Here is a 21,465-nt window from a genome sequence, read left to right as displayed (position 1 = left end):
TGCCTACTCTATTCCCTGGCTATCGTTCTGGGCACCGTTCCGGGGTGTGTGTGTGTTGTTTAGTCCAGATGAAAGCACTCTCCTGGAACCCGGCCAGGTGCTGGTTACACTGCTAGCTATTCCACTCCTTGGCCAGCTCCCCTGCCTACCTACCCACCCTCCATCTGTCACCCTGGAACTGAAACAGTAAGTATTCCAATCCAAACAATCTGTGCTGTCTTTTTTCACTGCTGTGTCTACGTACCAGGCTCTAAAGGTAGGGAAGAGAAGATGGGAGTCATGAATCAGGGCTTTTGCTTTTCTACATCCCACAGCAAGGTGTCCTTAGCTTTGCAAACCCCAGAAGGCTCCTTTGCTCAGCTCATTTGAAAAATCTAGGCTGATAACCACTTCTTTCAGAAGGTCCAACATTGCCCATGGCTGGGATATACTCACCATTTTGGCTTCTGATGGTATGGGGTGGCCAGAGGGAGAAACGGAACCACTGCTGTTAACTGGTGGGCCAGGGATACCAGGAATGTTGGGTACCATGGACACAGGTCTGGCCAGCTGGATCAAGAGAAAGAAGAAGACTCAGAATGGGACATAATACAATTGGTAGAGGAACAACTGTCCAAAATGAAGTGCTTCTGAGACTGGCATGTTAGGGCCTGCTCTGTGCAGCCTGCCCATAGGACATGCGGGGACAGCCTGGGAAATCCCTTCCCCATGGAGAACCACAGGGTAAGGAATCTAACCCTTCAGTGCTGTGACAATTTCTGTGGGAAAAGCTGAGGCTGAGTAAGCTTGAGGAAAGTGATATGTGATTTGGGAGGTGTTAACTGCCAAGCGAAATCAACAAATCAGTCAGCTTGCAAGATCAATTCCTAGACCAGAAGCTAATTGTCCAGATGAGTCTTTGTCTAGTGTTCCATAGTGCTACACTGGCAAGGGTTAGAAAAGAGTTTGGGCGGGCTGCCATGTTCAACTGATACAGACCAGAGCCCACATTTCCCTGGGGCGTATGTGTGTTTATGAGCATTCAGGTGGCAGGGAGAGATTATTGTGTTGGTAGGGTTGGCTGCCCAACTACAGAGCTCACCGATATAACAGAAGGCATCTGTACCGGAGGCCCTGGCAGCACAGGCATGGTCTGTCCATTAGCAAGATGCATGACGAGAGGGAGGGAGCCAGTAGGAGACCTAGAGAAGACATGAAGTGAAATGCTCATAATATTCTTTTTCCTATGGATCTTCTTCCTGTAACTGTAGCAGATTCCCAAACTTTTCTAGTTAGGGAAGGTGTAGGGCATCATTGTGACAATGCAAATCTGATACCCTCACGAAGGTGGGAAAGCAAGGAATGCTACTTATTTTATAGATACAGAAAAATGGCAAGATCTTTAAACCTTGCAAACTAAGAAATACTGCTTAACTCAAGTGGATGAGAAGCTAACCCTACTTAGAGTTTAGAACAATTAAACAAACATCCCTACCACTAAAAAAAAACACTGGCACGTACAAATTTTGTCTTGCCTTAGGCAAGGGGCAATTGCAAAGCTGAATTATGCCATCTGATGGCCAAATTTGAGTAAGTTTCATTCGTTCCTTTTCATGATTTGCCCAGAAAAATAGCTGTCCTTTTTCATTTTTCCTAGTAGGCTCAGAGAACAATAGCTCTAAGAGGCTAAATTCTGACAACAACCTCTTAACCCATTGGTACCTGGGGACAGGATTTCAAGTCATCCATCAGGAAATCTGTATGGGCCATGCTAGGAGTGAAGAAAAATAAACAAACAAAATTGGGGGTCACAAAGGCCAAGAACCCTAACTGGGACCAAGGAGAATACCAGCCTCGAAAAGGACGACTTAATGGGTTGCAGCCCCTCATTCAGTAGTGTCCCAATAAACTATCATATGAGTGAAGCTAAGACCAAAACATGCTTCTTTGTGTGACCTTCACCATTGTGACGAATTTCCTAAACTTATAAGGATTCTTCTTTTTACATCAAACAAGTAGCATTAAACCCCCAAATTAAGAAAGTGTTACCCCCAAATAAATGCTTGGTTGTCTACCAAAAAGGTTAAAAGCCAAAAACCAAACCCATTGCCGTCAAGTCAATTTCGACCCTTAGCGACCCTATAGGACAGAGCAGAACTGCCCCATACGGCTTCCAAGGAGTGCCTGGTGGATTTGCCCTGCCAACCTTTTAGTTGGCACCAGGGTTTCCAAAATGGTTAAGGAAGTTCTATTTATGGGGGAAAGAAAAATCATTTTGAGAGATAGTCTCAGTGACTCCTTTTCCTTGGGTATTAAAAAATCTGTACTCCTGTTTTATCAAATAATTTCACAAAGTAGAAAGACATTCAGGCTTCACTGTTCCTCCCTGCTCTCTTTACTTACCCCAGTTGCCTGTTGGATGGTGGAGCCTGTGTGATGACAGAGGTTGGGGAGGGAAGGGTTGGGTGAAGTGGATCATAGCCCAAGTGGAGAGGCAGGGACCCAGGGCGTACGATGGTGGGCGTGGGGGTAGAGATCACGACAGGCTTGGGGGCAAGCTCCTGGGGAAAAGAGACCAACAGATCACAAAAGGCTTTATAGGGGATACTTACAGGAAACACATAGCTGGTAAAATCTAGTACAAATTTAATGGAAAGAGTACTAGAGCTATTCATGTAAATCATAAACTGATTTCGATCATGTACCTATACCTCACTCACCCACTCAGCAGGAATTCTGGATTAAGATCTCTTGGCTATCTCCCTTTCAGGGCTGATGGCTATATGAATGAGATGACAGTTGGGAAATGACCTGAAATCTTTGGAGAAGCACTGTAGTACTTTATAAATTTTAGAGACGGTTATAATTTTCTTCAGCCTAGATGCTCTCAACCTAAACTTGATGCCCGAGGGTGCTCTGATCTCCAGTGGGAAAAGGCAGGTATACCAGTGATAAAGCAACTCAGTATTGCCTATAAACCAAGCCCACTGCTGTAGAGTGGATTCCGACTCATATCGACCCTACAGGACAGAGCAGAACTGCCTCATAGGGTTTCCAAGGCTGTAAATCTTTACAAAAGCAGACTGCCACATCTTTCTCCTGCTGTGCAGTTGGTGGGTTCGAACGGTAGACCTTTTGATTAGCAGCTGGGTGCTTTAACCACTGTGCCACCAGGGCTCAATATCTCCTATAGACCCCTTTAAAAAAAGCCATGGAAGTTTGAATAATGATCATATTGTAATAAAAAAAACTTTTTTCATCACTAACTTGCTAGGATCTTAGATTGATAGTGGCCATATTGGCCCTGAAAGTAACCTCAGACAGTCTAGGACCTGGCTGCTAGTGAATAGAGGAGGTAATGAACACGATGGTTGTAATGTTTATGGAGGGAATAGTTTTGAGAGAAGTTATCAAACCAAATTTGGAGCAAAGTGAGATGAGGTACTATCTACGGTGGATGTTAAAAATAAGTCATTAGTAAAGGGGTAAGGACTGGAAGGGGGGTTTCTGAGGTTCTGGTAATATCTGTTTCTTAACCTGCATGCTGATTACATAGGGTTTTAACTTTGCGAAAATTCACTGGACTGTATACTTACAATTTACATACTTTGCTGTATGTATGGCATACTTCAATGACTTTATTAAAAAATAATACTACATAAAAAGTGTCCTTTAAAAATAGTAATAATCATAATCCTGGTAGATATTCCCTTTGAATCACTAGAAGACTTCCCTCTGGGAAGATTTTTTTCCTTAAATTGTTTAGTATCTAATTTATGATTATATGACTTTTTCTTTTTTACTTTTTAATTGAGGTATAATATAAATATAGTACAGTGCACTAACCTAAAAGATACAACTAAGTGACTTCTCACATATATAAAATCAAGATAGAGACCATTTTCAAAACCCCAGAAGTTCTGTGTTCTTTCCCAATCCATACCCTCCCCTCCCAAGAGGTAAGGTAACGTCCTGAGTTCTATCATCATTGACTAGTTTTGCCCTTCTTGAACTTCATGTAAATGGAATCATATAATATGTACTTTTGTGTCTAGCTTTTTGTTGTTCAATAAAATGTAGGATTCCTCCACATTGCTGTGTACATCGGTAGTTCATCCTTATTTAATGTCATATTGTATTCCATTTTAGAAATATACCATAATTTATCCATTTTCTTACTGATGGACATTTGGACTGTTTGCAGTTTTTCAGCAATTATGAATGCAACTGTTATGAGCATTCTTAAGCACATCTTTTGGCACTAACTTCTCTTTCATATTAACTTAGAAATGGAATCGCTGGGTCGGTGAATAGGTGTAATTCACATGAATCTTCTAAATAATTAAGATCCCTTTAAACTTAATTAACCCTCATGTATGATACCCTATTTATACAACTAATGAATCAAAACTTAATCTATCAATTAACATTTGGGATGACTCTTGGTAAAGAATTTTACCTTCTCCTTGAGTGGCGGGGAGCAGGGACTAGAGGCAGGGCTCTCAGGTGGGGATGAGTCTACCTGCACTGGCTCTTCTTCTTTGACTTTGATGTCTGGTGTGGAAGGCAGAGACATGTCAAGGGGCCCAGCAGAAGCCTGTTAAAGAAAAGAAATGATTCCCTTCAGGTTGAATATAATTTTTTTCCGGGATAAGATGAGGGAATACGCTTCCAAGAGGCTAATTAAGCCTTTGGTCAAAGCATTGAACTGCAAATCAGAGAAATATGGATCCTATGTTTTATACAAAACTCTAGCCAAATAATTTTAACTTCTCAGGGCTTTAGTTTAACTATAAAATGAAGATGACACCTGCTTAACTCTAAAGGAAAAAAAAAAGTCATTTAAACTCATGCCAGTATGATCAATATGATTACATATTTTGTTATTCCTTTTAAGAAAGGTAAAATGATTTCTTGAGTCAAGTTTCTGCCTATTCCCAACCAGTGCTGGTGGTGGCTGGAGGGCTGTGAACACCTTTTCTGCCAACCAGAATGACTAGATTGCCTAATGATCAGAAGTAAAAAAAGACAAACTGGCTATTAAAGTCCTGCAAACAAGATAGGAAAGGCCTTTTGTGGTTTCACCCCAAGACCTGGTACTAGAGGCTGAGAGTTTCAGGCAGATAAGCGTTTTGGGGTAACAAAGAAAGGAAAGGTTTACCAGCTGATCAGCAAAAAAAAATCAGAAATTGGTCTTGGGAACAGGACTGGAGAAAACCAGAAAGGAAAGAGAATACTTCTCTGCAGTGGTGTAATCAACTCACAGAACTGTGGAGCCACAAATGGTTTTGCAAGGGAACAATAAACCATCCTAGATAATGGCTCCAATGTTGCACCATGATAGGAGGGTTGGCGTTGAAGTTCAGTTTCGTGACAAGGTGGATCTTTTTTTCTTTTCTTCTCATATCTTAGACTTTTTGGTTAAAGAGGACCTTGTTTCCAACTCTTTCCTTGCTACCATAATCCCTAGAAAGCTTCTAAGTAGCTACGTAAACTAGACAGTTTGGTGTCCACTCTGTTAGAGAAAATGATAATGGTTCTCTCCAATCTGATGGGATGACAGCAAAGATGGTTTCATTTCTGCCTTCATTTTTTCTACGTTGCTAAAATATCAGGCTCAATTTAGCTAATTCTGAGATACCGTAAGTCAGAGAGAGGGGCAGTAGGGGAAAATGACCTCTAAGTATGTACAGCTACATGTTTAAAACCCCCCTTTTTTGGGGGGCATCTTCAAGAGAAGCTGTAGTTCAGAAAAGTTTCAAGTTCATTACACACTCCTGGAGACAATCTTCCACTGAGTTGGTGCTTCTCATCAAGAGGGGGGTGAAGACCACCTCTGTACGGTCGGGAAGAAATACCGAGGGAAGCCCAGTGAGGAAAGGCCTGGCCAGTTATGAATTAGCCTCCCAGAAGTGTCAACACAGCTAAAATGACAGTGGGAAAAGACTTAAAACTTTTAAAGGGATGCTAGTTTTCTTGAATTTGTCTATAATGAGTTTGACATAAAATCCCTCACATCTTGGTGGAAAACTAATTAATTTCTTTGTTTTAGGGGAGGGGGAAAATGGTAGGGGAAGTGAGGTAGGGAGGTTGTAAAATAAAATTATACTATTTAGGCTATAGCAACTAAGTGATGAGAGATCTGGGTCTCTAAAGGAAAAACAGTAACAAGAAGACTGGCCAGTTCTGCCATTTGAAAGTAGAACTACAAATACATGCCACTGAGTTTCTCCACTTTCTGTTAGTTTAATGAGGGAAACAGCATGAACAGAAGCTCATAAAAAGTTATAGAATTTGGGAAAGAACTCCATAGATAAACATACTTTATCTTGCAATCTTACAATTTCAGCTCAATGAAAAACCACGCACAGATGTTTTGATTTACCTGTTATCTCCCTCTTAGAAAGAAAGAACTCCCATGGAAAATCTTATGTCCCAGCTTTTCTATATTCTGATGAGATGCTATGTCTCCCTGCACCATGTAATTATAGGAGGTACATGTCTAAATGTACATATGTTTTGGGATATGGATTCTGGAGTCTATTCTTAATTATTATGGAGCACAGACGTAATTTTAAATAGAGACTAAAAACCTAGAATTCTAATTCTAAAAGAGAATAAACTTTGATCTTTCCAATTTCCTTTCCCCCACAATCCCCTACTCAATGAGAACAAGTTTCTTTGGATTCTGCTTATTGAACTATTTTCTCTGGTCTTCCCAGTTAAGAGATTGTTGAGGGATCTGGAACATAAAGGCTAAGTTAGAATCACAGTACCTCAGGATTAGAAGGAATTCCAACATTTAAATCCTCTCTATAGTATCTCTGTTAAGTGGCTTAGCTATAATTGAACATACTTCATGATAGCTTCTACCCAGTGGTCCTACTTTTACCTTTGGGCCATATAGAATAAGCTTAACCCCTCTTTTACATAAAAACTCTTCAAATATTTGAAGATCGTAACTCTGTCCACACTAAATTTTCTCTTTTCTAGGTAAAATGTCCTCAATTCCTTTAAATGTCCCAAAGTGATATAATTTCTAGTTCTTTCACCATCCTGGTTCACCCCCTTTGAAAGGTACTAATTTATCAACATTCTTCTTCAAGCTTGTACATTAGATATCACTAGAAAGCTACTTGAAGGCAGGAACTACATGTTACTTATCTTGACCCTCAAGTGCTGAAACACAGAACAGTCAAAATTCAAAAAATATTTATTGACTAACTGAATAAAAATAGTCCAGACATGAAGTCTGATCAGCTCAGAAAACAGTGGGAATACTGGAGGAACCCCTGAGACTATGGCCCTAAGACACCCTTCTAACCTGGAACTACAGCCATTTCCGGAGACCACCTTCAGGCCAAAAAATAGACAAGCGCATAAAATAAACAATAACACCCGAGAGGAACGTGCTCCTTGGAACAATCAATTATATGAGATCAAAAGGGAAATATCTGCCCAAAAGCAAAGGTGAGAAGGCAGAAGGGGTAGAAAATCAGGATGAAAGGAAATGGGAAACCCAGGGTAGAAATGGGGAGAGTACAGGCACACTGTGAGGAATGAAACCAAGGGCACGAAAAACTTTATGTACAACTACTGAATGGGAATCTCATTTGCTCTGTAAGCTTTCACCTAATGCACACACACACACACAAAGATAAATACACCGTATACATAAAAATAAGTAAAAAGAAAACAGTGGCGTTTTGGCAACAAAATGACATCTAACAAAATCTGAGCAATTTTATAATCTTTTAACATGTTCAACATATTTAGAACAGAAGTATTTAAAAAATAGTTATTGAAAAAAAAATTATTAAACTAATGTACCACTGGAAGGGTAGGTGGACTGATTTTTAGTGAAGATAGACTTGTACTTATCAATCATCTGGGCCCTCTAAAGACCTGGAAAGCTGACCAGGATTAGTGGTTCTACTGAACAGGTTTCAGTGGCACTCCCAGATTAAGACAGACTAGGAAGAAAGGCTTGGTGTCCTACTTCCAAAAATCAGCCAATGAAAATCCTATGGATCACAATGGTCCCATTGTGCATACAGTCGCCAGGAATTGGGCCAATTTGAAGGCAGCTAAAAACAATGACGATCTGGTACTAGAACTAAGCCCGTAATTTTGTGCTTTAACCAATTAAGCAAAGTATCCCAAGGCACAACAAAAACAGCCAAGGTCTGAACATCACCAGTTTTTCGGCAAAAGTCCCTTTTCTTGCCTTTTTCTCATCATCATCTGAAGCTTTCTTGAATTCATGTTCAAAGGAGCTAGCTAGTTCATTGAAGAGTCCCACCTCCTCACAGTTCTTTAGGAATCTAGTCGGAGTAGGAGTTTGATCTGTAGACATGAAAAGAAAAGGAAACTTAGTTTTGATCTGAAATTAAAACTTGAGAGTTTATAGAGTTCCAGGTTCCAGTTTAGACTCTGACTCTTGGTGACCCCATGCGTGTCAGAGTAGAACTGTGCTCCACAGGGTTTTTAATAGCTGATTTTTCTGGAAGTACATTGCCAGGCTTTTCTTCTGAGGCGTCTCTATGTGGACTCAAACTTTTAACCTTTCGGTTAGCAGCCAGCATGCTAACCATTTGTACCACCCAAGAACTCCTGAGAATGCATTTTTATTCTACTATTTGGAGAAAGAAAGTCTCTGTGTTAGGGCAAATTTATTTTTAAGGAGCTCTAAAAAAGGTGCTTTTTTTAGTAGGTGAAGGAAGGCTGATGCTAGGCCACCAGAGCGTGTCTGTGCTATGCTGTCTCAAGGCCAGCAGGGGGAAGACGGAACAATGTTTTGCTGTGTGAATCAAAGACGACCCTTGTACCCACCTTTTTCCCAGATGCTGGTTTTATTCCTCCTCCTCCCCAAAAACCAAACTAAACAAAACCACCTACCAAGGTAGAGCTTTATGAAAGCTCTAGATCTGAAAATTAAGTACAGTTAAGTGACATTTTCTCTTTAAACTTACTCCCTAAGTCTGAAGTTGAGCAGGTATAAGCAAATGGATGTTAAAATCTGATGAGAAGAAAATGAGGATCAGATGGTTGAGTTTGCTTGCTAAAGCTATCAGATAAGAAATGGTGCCTTGTCTTTCACTGGTCACTGAGGAAAAGGTCTGTTACCTTCTGAAGGCTTCCAGGCAAATGCAGGGGCTGGAGAACAAGAGAGCAAGATCATGAACTAGAAAAGGAAACTACAAACAATAAAGCTCATTTCAGAAAGACCTGAGCCCAGAGCAAATTCCTGACACCAGGATATGTGGACTTATATTTGCCAGCCAAAATATCCCCTCGGGGCCTGCTCAAATCTTTCCTCAACACAGTGCCTCTGCCCTTGGAAAGAGGAAGGCTCTAGGTTAATCCACAGGAACTTTTCCAAGAAACCTGAATTTTAGATTTGCGTTTCTCTCTCCCCATTCTGCTTTTGTAGTTTTTCTCTTAGGTCAGTTAAGTCTTGTTCTCTGATCCTAACTTCTATTATTGTGATGGTTTTCCTTGACGTGCTAGTCACCTCTGGGATTCATCTCAAACCTCAAACCACTAGACTGAATTACAGAAATAGAACAATGTTCAAATGATGTTTTAGGGAGTGAAACCTGGGGTTAGGATTGTTCCTTCTAGCATGATCAATTGGGAATAGCCCAGTGGGATTTTCCATGGAAACAAAAAAAATTAATTTTTTTAAAGAAAAACTCTTCTGAATTAGAGTGTTTGGAAAAGTTACCACTACCTCCCAAAATAGTTTTAAAAGGTTCTCTGGCAGCTTTGGTTGGTCAATGATAAACCCACTTTCCCTCCATCCCTTGGTGAACAGAGGTAATACCATCCTTTATGCTTAGAGAGTGCTTCAGTAAAGGCACACACAAAATCACAACTCAAGTGGAACAGGAAGGGGATAGCTAAGGGCATGGCTATGGCAGAAGAGAGCCTCTTCGGATCTCTGATCTGAGGTTCCTATGAACTTCTGCACTCTGCTGTTCAGATTCACTTTTGGCTTTTATTTCAAAAGCTCCTGTATGCTAAATCTAATTCCTGACTTTCCAGGTGGCCTCTAACCTTCAACTAGCTCTGGTTCCTGAACAAACAGCCTGAAAATGTATAAGAAAATTCTGAGCCTACTCTGATGATTCCTAAGAAATCAACAAGTGTTTACTGAACAGTTTTTATGTGTTTTGGTACTAATATCTGGGGGAGAGAAGGGAAAGGAGTATAGAAATATCACCCACATATAAGACATGGTTCCTGCCCTATAGGATTAATAGAATGTTTTCTAGCTGAGAAAATTGAACTAATATACATAGGCAACATCATAGTATACAAAAAATTAGTGCCACGCACAGTAAAGAATAAAATTGTTGTAGAAATTAAGTAAAGACAAATTAAGGTGGCTCAAGCAGCTTCTGGAAAGCCTGGTGGCATAGTGGTTAACAGCTATGGCTGCTAAGCCAAAAGGCTGGCAGTTCGGATCCACCAGGCACTCCTTGGAAACTCTATGGGGTAGTTCTACTCTGTCTTTTAGGGTTGCTAGGAGTTGAAATTGACTCAACGGTAACAGGTTTTTTGGTTTTAAGCAGTTTACGCTCAACTGCCAGCTGAAAGGTTGGCAGTTCGAACCCACCCAGTGGTACCATGGAAGAAAAGCCCTGGAGATCTGCTTCCATTAAGATTACAGCCAAGAAAACCCAATGGAGCAGTTCTCCTCTGTAACACATAGGGTTGCCATGAGTAGGAATCAATGACAACAAGAAGCTGGGAAAGGTTTCAAGAAGGAGGACTTTAGCTGGGCCTTAAATAATGGCTTTAGATATTAAAGAGAACATTTGGAAGGGAAGAGGGGCGAGACAGGCGAAGACATAGAGAGAGGCAGGGTATGGGTACCACATATAGATGAGGAGACAAAGGTATGACTAGATAAAAAAGATAAATCATTAGGTAGATAAATTTGATATAAAGCTGGATGAGTACCACGGGTCTAGAACTTCAGGTGTAAATAGCCTTAAAATAATAGGAAATAGGAAGATAGTGACAGATTTTGAGCAGGAGACCAGAATTTAAGGAAGTTTGGTTTTTCAATAGTATACAAGATTGGAATGAAGAAACCACTAGTCAAGGAGGTCACTCAGGAGACTACAGAGTAACTCAAGCATAATGAAGGTGGCGGCAGGAAGAATAAGAAGGAATAGAACAGAGAGAATCTGAAGAAAGAAATTTGAGAATGCTGCTATCAGTGAGTAACAAAGGAGATAAGTTCAGTCGTAGACATGAAGAATTTAAAATGACAGAAAGACAGCCAACTAAAAATATTCATTAAGGGTTAGAATACATGTAAGACACCAGGTCTTTAGAGATAGGCGAATTACCAGCCTAGACAGGATAGCTGAAGTCATGTACCGTGCGTGGGACAAGCACTTCAGAACAGAATGCCAAGAGTAACGGGAAAACACTTTCTCCTTGGGACTGTCCTATAGCAACTTCTCTCACCTTCCCTGGAAACTCAGCACAAGACCTTCATTCATTGGATAACACCTCCATCTTAATAACCTTGCTTCAACTTTACTTCTCTCATAAACTTTCTCTGATTAATTCTGCTTAGTATTAATTCTTAATTTTTATATTGTTTGTATTATTCACTTGTACTTTGCAAATACAAAAATATTTTTCATGTATATATACCCTGGCTTATTAATTTAAGTATGTGTTACCTACACATACACTTACACACTACCCACTCTAGGACTTTCATAAACATCATCAACATCAATGTCCCTCACTCATGTTCTTTTCCCAGGGATTACATATCCATAAACTAGCAAAGTGCTTGGCACACAGAAGATAATAAATATTTGCTGAATTAATAAGGGATAGGAAATTTGTAAGGGCAAGTCTCTTTCTTCATGTACAGAAGTATGGAGAAGAGGTTTTTTCTCCTTCTCCACATCTAAAGTAACAATTTGGTTAGTAATTCTCAAGAGGAATTGTCATTAACTGACGTAATAACAACTAAATCCCCTATTGATTACATATTGAGTTAAGCTTCTGTTTGAAAGACTTGAGCTAAATCATAATCTCTCATGGTATCAGAGAAAAAGCCCACTTTGGTTTGTATGTCTGTCTAACTGAAACTGGTACAAAAGAAGTGCTGCTTAGTTTTGAGAGCATTTGCTGAGAGTATTCCCCTTCGAGTAGCACATGTAAGCCAGACGATATTTAAAACAACTAGTGAGACGGTCCAGGTCACCCAAACTGGTTTAGAAAAGTCCCATTGGCTAAATTGTTTGAGCTTTGGAAATGTGTCCTCAATGGTATCTGGGTTCAGGAGGAACTCTGAATTTACAAACTGACAACCTGCCTGTGCAGGAAAACTGACACCCAGTGGAAGAGAAGCAGCCAGCCTAGGCTGGCTTTCTTGCCTTCTTTTGTTCAGCCCCTCACTATGGGTAGGGAGAAATGTCAAAGGCATCTTTTGTCTGTAAATCTTCCAAAGTCTTAATAAAAAGGCAGTAAAGAAGGAATAGACTGAAAAAAACTTAAACAAAACCTCAACACATCTACCCTCAAAAACCGCAGAACCCGATATTGTTATTAGAAACACAGAGTGGAGGGCACAACAGAAACTTGGGAGCTTTTACTGTTCCTTTTTCTTGATTCAATGCAGATCACATAAGCACTCTTAATGGGAGAAGGGGAGTACAGCTCCCAGTACATCTGGTCCCTGGTATTAATCTGAACTGTCTAGTGATATCAAGGCACGTGGCTTTTGGGGCAGCAAATACCTGCAATGATGACTGAGTCAGTTCGGGCTGGGCCAAATTTCAATGTCATCTCATGCTTGTGTTTATGAACTGCCAGGTGGTCCTCGTTTGTAAATCTCTGAAATGAAACAGAAATGGAGATGTGAAAAAAAAAAAAAGCAATTCAATGCCCTTTTTAAATGTCCTCCTAAATATCCTCCAATAAGGTTCGTCCCTGGAAAGAGGGACTGGAGAGGAGAAAATTGCAAGTGATGAAAAAGGAGAGGAGATGAAGAAAAGAAGAGAAAATGGAGAGGGAGAAAAAAGGTGCAGGGAGGAGAGTAGAGGGGGAAGACCGGAGTACCAACTGCTCCGTGATAGCAAATCCAAACGAGAGAAGTGGACAGATTGTTGGTGAAGTGGGGTCCAGGCAGGAAGCTCCAAATGAAAAAAACATTAAGGCAAACTCACAGTGAACAAGGGGAAAATAATTTTTAATAATAATAATAAAGAGAGAAGAAGGGAAAGGCTGCACATTCATTGGTCATCACAAAATAGGATATTCAGAATGAAGCGCTCCATGGTGGGGCTGAATTAGACTATGTTTACGAGGGGGCTAGCAGGGAGATAAATTATGCAGGATTAGGAGAACCATTTAACTTCCTGGCCCCCACAGTGCTGCAGCAGGCGCCTGCGTGGCTATTTGGCTCAGGGTTTTAATGAGCCAGGAAGGAGCTGTAGAGGACTGAGGCCCAATGGCCAGCAGTAACAGCATACACCAGCCCCATCAGCCAAATGCTGTCTCCCCTCATCAGGCAGCCCGCCTGGGGTCCATCAGCCATAAAGGGGCCAGTACAATGCTGCTGGCTGTATAATAGTAGAATAAAAATGTAAGCAAAAGGGTCTTTTTTTTTTTCCCCAGGGTTGCGGGGAGCCTGTAGGCAGGATGAGGGAAGGGAAATGGATTTTGTTTAAGGGTTTGGGCGAAAGGACAGTGAAAAGGTGAGGCTAGGTCTGCCCCAGTTTATAACTAAGTAAGACAGGGTTACTGGACAGTATTTATGTTCCTGCCCCTTCTTTAAAAGGGGGAGATGAAGGGAACGTATGAACAGCAGTAATTCAAAAGAACAATATCTTTAAAATTCCCTTTGAGAACGGCTGGCCATGTTCCTTCATTAAAACATGCCTGCAACACACTAAGCTTGGATGCTACAGCTTTCCACAGCTCCTTCACTAGTATGGCTCTCAAACATGGTTCTATTTGTCTTTTTTGTTTCTTACAAATAGTGACTGGCTAGCTTCCTCTTTTTGCTTTCCTTATTGTATACATACTTCCCACTAAGCATTACACCTTCAGGCCTCTTTTCTACGACTCTTTTTGACTCCAAGCAAATAGATAGGAGTTGGCCCTAACCCAGCTCCTACCCAGTCAAGAAAGCAAACTCCTTCATTTTAATTCAAAGTGGCTTTCCCCCGAATATGCTCTGAGTTCAATAACAAGGAGAGCCAGCTTAAGACCCAAAATCCTTTCAGACTGCAGGGTAGAGGGAATTTTCAATTAAAAGTATGAAGAGCCAAGAAGTAAAACAGTCAGAAGACTGCCTTAGTTTCCAATTGATGTAGGACAAAATTGAATAAAGTATGGGAATATTTAGCTAAAATAATAACTGTTGTTTTCTCTACTGTTGGTTAACTTAGGGCACTAACCTTTTCAGTTGCAGATTTTTCCCTGAGGAAAAAAGGGTGGAGGTAAGGGGAAAGAAGAGAATATCTACTGCTACTATAACAAAAATACCACAAGTGGGTGGCTTTAATAAACAGAAATTTATTTTCTCACAGTTTAGGAGGCTAGAAGACTGAATTCCGGTGCTGGCTCTCGGGAAGGCTCTCTCTGTTGGCTCTGGAGGAAGATCTCTGAGCTTCTGCTCCTGAGCAATCTTCATGTGGCTTGGCATCTCACTTCCCCCATCTCTGCTTGTTTGTTTAATATCTTTTATATCTCAGTAGAGATTGACTCAATAACACCCTACACTAATCCTGTATTATTAACATAACAAAGAAACCCATTCCCAAATGTGATTATAAACACAGGCATGAGGTTAGGATTTACCACACATATTTTCTGGGGGCACAATTCAAACCATAACATCCCATCCTTTGGCTCCCCAAAATTCACAGTCCTGGCCATATGCAAAACACGTTCACTCAAAAGTCTTAACTCCAAGTCTAAAATCTCATCTTCTGAATCAACTAAATCAAATATGGGTGAGACTTTTCTATCCTGGGACAAAATTCCTCTTCATCTGTGAACCTGTGAAATCTAGAATACAAATTATCTGTTTCCAAAGTACAATGGTAGAACAGGCACAAGGCAGACATTTCCATTACAAATGGGAGAAACTGGAGGGAAAGAAGGGATAATGGGCACTGAGCAAGCCCAAAGCCCAGCAGAACAATTTATATCTGCTCTCAAGTCTTGAAAATAATCCTCTAGATTCTGGGTGCAGGCCCCTCGGCCCTGGGCTTCAGCTCCACCTTCCAGGGCCATGGGGATGGCAACTCTTTTCCCTCAGCTCTGGGCAGTCCCATTCTTCCTTGTCCATCTGAGTGGTGACTGCAACTCCTCAGTCCCACCAGGCCCTGTTCTTCTGTTCTTCTGCCCCTTGGGCATGGCAGCCCTGACCCCTCAGCTTTGGGTGGCAGCATAGTCCCTGGCACACCTTAACTCTCTCTGTGGGCAGCCCCACACTCCAGAACCTAGCTAGTGAAGATCCAACTCTTTGAAACCTAGGAGGCTGTGGCCCCTCTCTTTGAGGTCCAGGAGATCGTGGCCCTACCCTTTGAAACTGAAAGGGCCCTGCTTCCCATGCTCCTTCCAACAGTTCTGCTGATCTTCAAGCTGCTCCAGGGATGGTCCTTTTCTTTACTTGGAGGACAACAGATGTAGCTCCTTTGGCCTGTTTCCTGCCTGTAGAATTATAAGAGGCAAACAGTCTTCTTTCCTTTGTCTTGTCTCTGACCCCTGAAGTGTAAACTGATGGGTTTTCTCCTGTGATAACTGGTTAGATCCATCAGTTACAGGTTTAATCTTTTTAACAAAAGATTGTATAGCCACATCCTTGGTGAACATTCTAGCACACATGTCCTTAGTTTATACAATAGAATTTCCCAAATCTTTAAGTTGTTTTCATTTGCACAGTTCATTTTTAAGTCCATCTCTTCCCTTTCACATTTTCGTATAAGTGACAAGGAGAAACCACACAGCCCCCTTTAGGATCTTACTTAGGATTTTCTCAGCCAGATATCCAAGTACATCACTTATGAGTTCTGCCTTCCACCAAACATGTGAACATAATGACAAGTTCTTTGCCACTGCATAAAAAGCATTTCCCTTCCTCCATTGTCCAATCCCATGTTATCATTTTAATGCCCACATTTCTAACAACACTCTGTTGCTGACACCATATTATTCTCTAAGAGGACAGAGACTTTCTCTATAGCTCTCCTCACCTCCTTCTAAGCCCCTACCAGAATTGCCTTTGATGTCCATAATCCTACCAACAGTTTCTTCAAGGCAGTCTAGCCTTTGTACCTTAAAACTCTTCCAGCCTCTACCCATTCTCAATTCCACATTTTAGGTATCTGTTAAAGCAGCACCCCACTCTTCTGGTACCAAATTTTTTCTCGGTTATCTAGTGCTGCTATAACGGAAATACCGTAAGTGGGTGGCTTTAACAAATTTATTTTCTCATAGTTGAGGAGAAAGTCTGAATTTAGGGTGCTGGCTCTAGGGGAAGGCTTTCTCTCTCTGTGGGCTCTGAGGAAGGTCCTTGTCTCTTTCAATTTCTGTTCCTGGGCGATCTTCATGTGGCTTGGCAGCTCCCTTCCCCCATCTCTGCTTCTGCTTGATTATTTAATTTCAAAAGACACTGACTCAAGATATACACTACACTAATCCTTTCTCATTAACATAACAAAGACAACTGATTCACAAATAGGATAATAACCACAGGCACAGAGGTTAGGATTTACAGTGTATACTTTTGGGGGATACAATTCAATCCATAACAGTCTGTTAGCAGGGATATGATATCTGTAGGTTAAACAAGTCACTCTATGGAATGTGTGGGGTTGCCATATACTTGGTAAAAGGAAATGAGTAGAACCTAGCGTACAACGGAGAAAAATGAAACATCAATAGGAATAGTGGTGGAATAGGCAGGGTTGTCTGTTTTCAAAATGTACTGGTAATGTTACAGTAATCTTTTTCAAAAACATGTTTATGAGTACTTAAACTTTTTGTACAATATTCTAGAATCTAGAAAAATTATTTTCAAGCAAAACGCCCTCTTCTGAGAAATCTAGTTTGCTCAAAACTAAGCTGAGAGAAAGATTTAAAATCTCCATCAGGTTTTTCTCTGCGTAGGATTGTTTAATATTTTAAAAGGCAACTCTTCCTTCTGTTACAACTCTGCTGTATAGTCCTGACTTGTCGTGTTTGTCCTCTAGTTTGTGTTTCTCTCCCCTAAATCCCCCCAACCCCCAACCACACTCGTCCTTGAGCTATTTATGTTTTCTAAATCAAAAGTGGAGCTCTAAAGAGAACACAAGGAGGCTGAAGAACTCTCACCTACCAGCATCTCAGTTTGATAACTGTGAACATGGATAGGAAAAAAAACGAAACTTTATTTTCACTAATCTCTAGCTGAAATTTAGCATTCCTAATCATAATAGAGGAAACCCTGGTGGCGCAGTGGTTAAGAGTTCAGCTGCTAACCAAAAGGTAGGCAGTTCGAATCCACCAGCTCTCCTTGGAAACCCTGTGGGGCAGTTCTACCCTGTCCTACAGGGTTGCTACGAGTCGGAATCAACTTGATGACAACAGGTTTGGAATCATAATAGACGTCATAAGCATTTTCACATCACATTCCAGTTACTAAAATATCCTTTATACTTGTCACTACTTCGAAATTGCAGTAATGATCAGACCTGTCACTAGAGCTTGTTATTTAATGTGTTAATAAAAAAGCACATAAATTGTTATCGAATGATTTTAACATTAAAAATTTTTTTTATTGTGCTTTAAGTCAAAGTGTACAAATCAAGTCAGTCCCTCATATAAAAATTTACACACACCTTGCTATATACTCCTAGTTGCTCTTCCCCTAGTGAGACAGCACACTCCTCTCCACCCTGTATTCCTGTGTCCATTCAGCCAGCCTCTGACCCCGTCTTCCTTCTCATCTCCCCTCCAGACAGGAGCTGCCCACATGGTCTCATGGGTCTACTCGAGCCAAGAAGCTCACTCCTCATCAGTATTATTTTCTATCTTATAGTCCAGTCCAATCTGTTTGAAGAGTTGGCTCTGGGAATTGTTCCAGTCTTGGGCTAAAAGGTCTCGGGACCATGACCTCCAGGGTCCCTCTAGTCTCAGTCAGACCATTAAGTCTGTTTTTTTTTTTTTTTATGAGAATCTGAGGTTTGCATTCCACTGCTCTCCTGCTCCATCAGGGATTCTCTGTTGTGTTCCCTGTCAGGTCAGTCATTGGTTGTAGCCGGGCACCATCTAGTTCTTCTGGTCTCAGGCTGATGTAGTCTCTGATTTATGTGGCCCCTTCTGTCTCTTGGGCTCATAATTACCTTGTGTCTTTGGTGTTCTTCATTCTCCTTTGCTCCAGGTGGGTTGAGACCAACTGATGGATCTTAGATGGCCACTTGCTAGTGTATTTTTTTTTTTTTTAACATTTTTGATAATTGTATTTCAATATGATTGGTTTCCTTTGTAATTCTATGTATTTATTTAGAAACATCACTCTGAGCAGGGGTTCACAGGCTTCATCAAGCCGCCAAAGGAGGTTCACAGCACAAAAAATGTTAAGAATCCCTGACTAAATCATGCAGCGCATGTCAGAAAAGGAAGAGCCAAAAGGGAAGAATTTCAAAACGTAGGGCACTAGTCTGGTCTTGGCTCTGGTTATCTCTCCCTGCTATTTCTAACACAGTTCTGTGGGGTAGTAGAAGAAGAATAAAAGTTTACTAAAGCTTTCTATTAAAGCTGATGTCAAGCTGGCTTTTTTTTTTTTTTAATGAACACTTGTCAAAGATTTTATTTAACTCATTAATTACCAAAGGAAACAGTAACAGGTTATAGTGACCCTATAGCACAGAGTAGAACTGCCCCCATAGGGTTTCCTGATGGACTTGAGCTGCCAACCTTTTGGTTAGCAGCCATAGTTCTTTAATCACTACGCCACCAAGGTTTCCTAGTAACAGGTTAAGACAGTTCAAACCAGTTGCCATTGAGTTGATTCAGACTCATGGCAACCCCACGTATGTCAGAGTAGAACTATACTCCATAGGTTTTTCACTGGCTGATTTTTTGGAAGGAGACTGCCAGGCCTTTCGTCTGAGGCATCTCATTTTTTATATTCTTTCTTATTTATTGACGATTAACTCTTAAGAATTATAAAATATATATTTTACTCTCTTAACAAAAAGTTTATTATAAGATGCGGAAGGATGCTAAGAAGACTGCCTGATGACTTTACTATAATTTAGTACCGCGTATGATAAACACTGAACAAAGGAAACCCATCAAAATACACCTCTCTGTCAATCAGTCTTGAAATGCATGCTTAGGAAACCATTCTTCTGAAAGCTATTTCTCAAATAAAACAGCTAAAATTATTAAGTCATAAACAATTTTGACCTTATTAAAAATGTAATTGTGTTATTGAATTAAAATGGGTGAATTTCCCATTCAAAGGATTCCCTCTTTGAATTATTGCCTATTTAAAAATCTAGCTCCTCCATTCACTAATACCCTTAATGGGTCCTCTTTTGTTCTTATCTATGACTAAAGCTTTGGCAAAAAGCCACTCACTTAAGGAATACTCACCCAGGTTGTATAGTAAATAACGGTAATTTTCAATAAATGTCCAGATATTAACCACCTCCAAGGCAACAGAAGACTGGTATCAGTGAAAACAGGGGTTGAAGAATTTGAGTCATACTGGATAAGAATCAGTTTATATGTTTTGGGAAAGGATTTGTGTGGTAACACACAAAGGTTTGGTCTTAATTGCTCAAGTAAATGAACTAGGACAGTTTCTTGGCATAAATGGGGGAGAGAAAAAGTAAATAAGGGGTATTACATGCTAATTTGTACCACATTTAGAGACCAAAATGATATAGATCTACACTACTCATTAGGGCAGCCACTGAGCACTTGAAATTTGAGATGACTAAGTCAAAACATACACTGGATTTTGAAGACTTAGTAGAAAAAAAAAGTAAAATATCTCCTTAATTTTTTATATTGATTATATGTTGAAAAGATAATATTTTGTATATATTGAGTTAAATAAAATAAGTTATTAACACTAATTTCACTTATTTACTTCTACTTTTTAGTGTGGCTACTAGAAAATTTTAAATTGCACATGTAGGTCTCATTTGTGGTTTACATTTTATTTTCTTTTGGACAGCACTGATCTAGATAATATGCTGAAAGATTCCATGGGGATTTTAATCATACGCCGATCTTGAATTTTCTTCCCTCCAAACCCACATTCTCTAAATGCAGTTTATACTATACAGCAGTGGTTCTCAACCAGGGACAACTACGCCTCTTAGGGGACGTTGGCAATGTCTGGAGACATTTTTGCTTATCACAACTGAGTGGGGAGTTTCACAACTGTACTAGAGAGTAGAGGTCTAGGATGCTGATAAATGTTCTATGATGGACAGGACCGCTCCCAAAGAATTATCCATTTCAAAATGCCAATTGGGTCCCTGTTGAGAAACCTGCTACAGGGAACAGGGAAAGAGGAGAGAAAGAAACAAGAAAAAGGGCTGTTTTTTAAGTTTCCTTGCCAAGCTGCCAACACATGTTTTTGGAACTGAAACTTGGAAGGAAGAAAAGTACAGGCAGAAAACTCCAATCTCATTTTATAAAATGGCTGATGTGCTACAGATCCGCAAATACCCAGGATAAGGAAATCAGGAAGATGCAGACAGAAGGCACTGTAATTGGGAGAGGAACAGATCAAATAAATGGAATTCTTATGAACTGCCTTGTTAGTAAAAAACAAAACAAAACAATTTTGGCTACTTCTGATGTTCTCTCCTCAAGGGTGGGAAAAAAAATACTGAAAACAGAGATTTTCTTAGTTTAAGAGATATTAAGAGGCAGGAAATGGAATGTCAGAGCTATGAGGAAGTCAGTCTGAAAACTGTTATTAGTTGCAGAAGGAGCAGGAAAAGAGTAGTTACTTATTAACAATTTTCTACGGAAAATTTTTGGTAAAAGCCTTTCCATTTCCCGGAAGTTTCACACTCACCCATCCTTCCATGATAGGAGAATCAGGAATTCTACTTCCTAGCAAACTGACTAAAGAAAGAGAGCTAAGGAAAGAATCAGGGATGATCTGAGGAATAAAGGTGAGGAGAACTGTAAATCAGTAATACATCTCAATGACGTCTTAAGATTTTTAATTTTGAAAAATTGAAGTATAACATATTCAAAATGCACAAATCTTAAGTATATACAGTTCAATGGATTTTTATATAAATATATGCCTGTGTAACTATCACCCAGATCAAGATATGAAACTTTTGGGGCACTACAGAATGATTCCTCTTATCTCTCCCTTTTTTTTTTTTTTTAAGTTTTTAAATAAAATAATTATACAAAATATTTAATATAGTGCTTCATATGAAGCAGGTACTCAGCTAGTTCTCTCCTCTTTCC

The 21,465-nt window shown here is 40.2% G+C and overlaps 1 protein-coding gene across 9 annotated transcripts in view; it reads right to left on the bottom strand.

Annotated features, from left to right (window-relative positions):
• Positions 1-21,465, bottom strand: part of LOC100663385 (cyclic AMP-dependent transcription factor ATF-7) — an 84,041-nt gene that overhangs the window by 15,106 nt on the left and 47,470 nt on the right. For 6 of the 9 annotated variants that reach the window (XR_002787534.2, XM_010597155.3, XM_064284127.1 and 3 more), the window contains 6 exons: positions 12,756-12,852; positions 8,207-8,325; positions 4,439-4,576; positions 2,383-2,540; positions 1,082-1,181; positions 436-549 (listed from right to left, as the gene is read on the bottom strand). Coding sequence is in view for 8 of the 9 variants with exons in the window: in XM_010597155.3 (XP_010595457.1) it covers positions 436-549; positions 1,082-1,181; positions 2,383-2,540; positions 4,439-4,576; positions 8,207-8,325; positions 12,756-12,852 (726 nt within the window). In the remaining variant the exon portion in view is untranslated. Of the gene's footprint in view, positions 1-435; positions 550-1,081; positions 1,182-2,382; positions 2,541-4,438; positions 4,577-8,206; positions 8,326-8,951; positions 9,136-12,755; positions 12,853-15,550 lie in introns of those variants that run through there. The other 3 variants (XM_064284125.1, XM_064284128.1, XM_023557035.2) reach the window with 3 other exon arrangements.

This window comes from Loxodonta africana, chromosome 4 (genome assembly GCF_030014295.1).
Source record: "Loxodonta africana isolate mLoxAfr1 chromosome 4, mLoxAfr1.hap2, whole genome shotgun sequence".
Classification (NCBI taxonomy): domain Eukaryota; kingdom Metazoa; phylum Chordata; class Mammalia; order Proboscidea; family Elephantidae; genus Loxodonta; species Loxodonta africana.
This window is presented reverse-complemented; position numbering and strand designations above follow the sequence as displayed.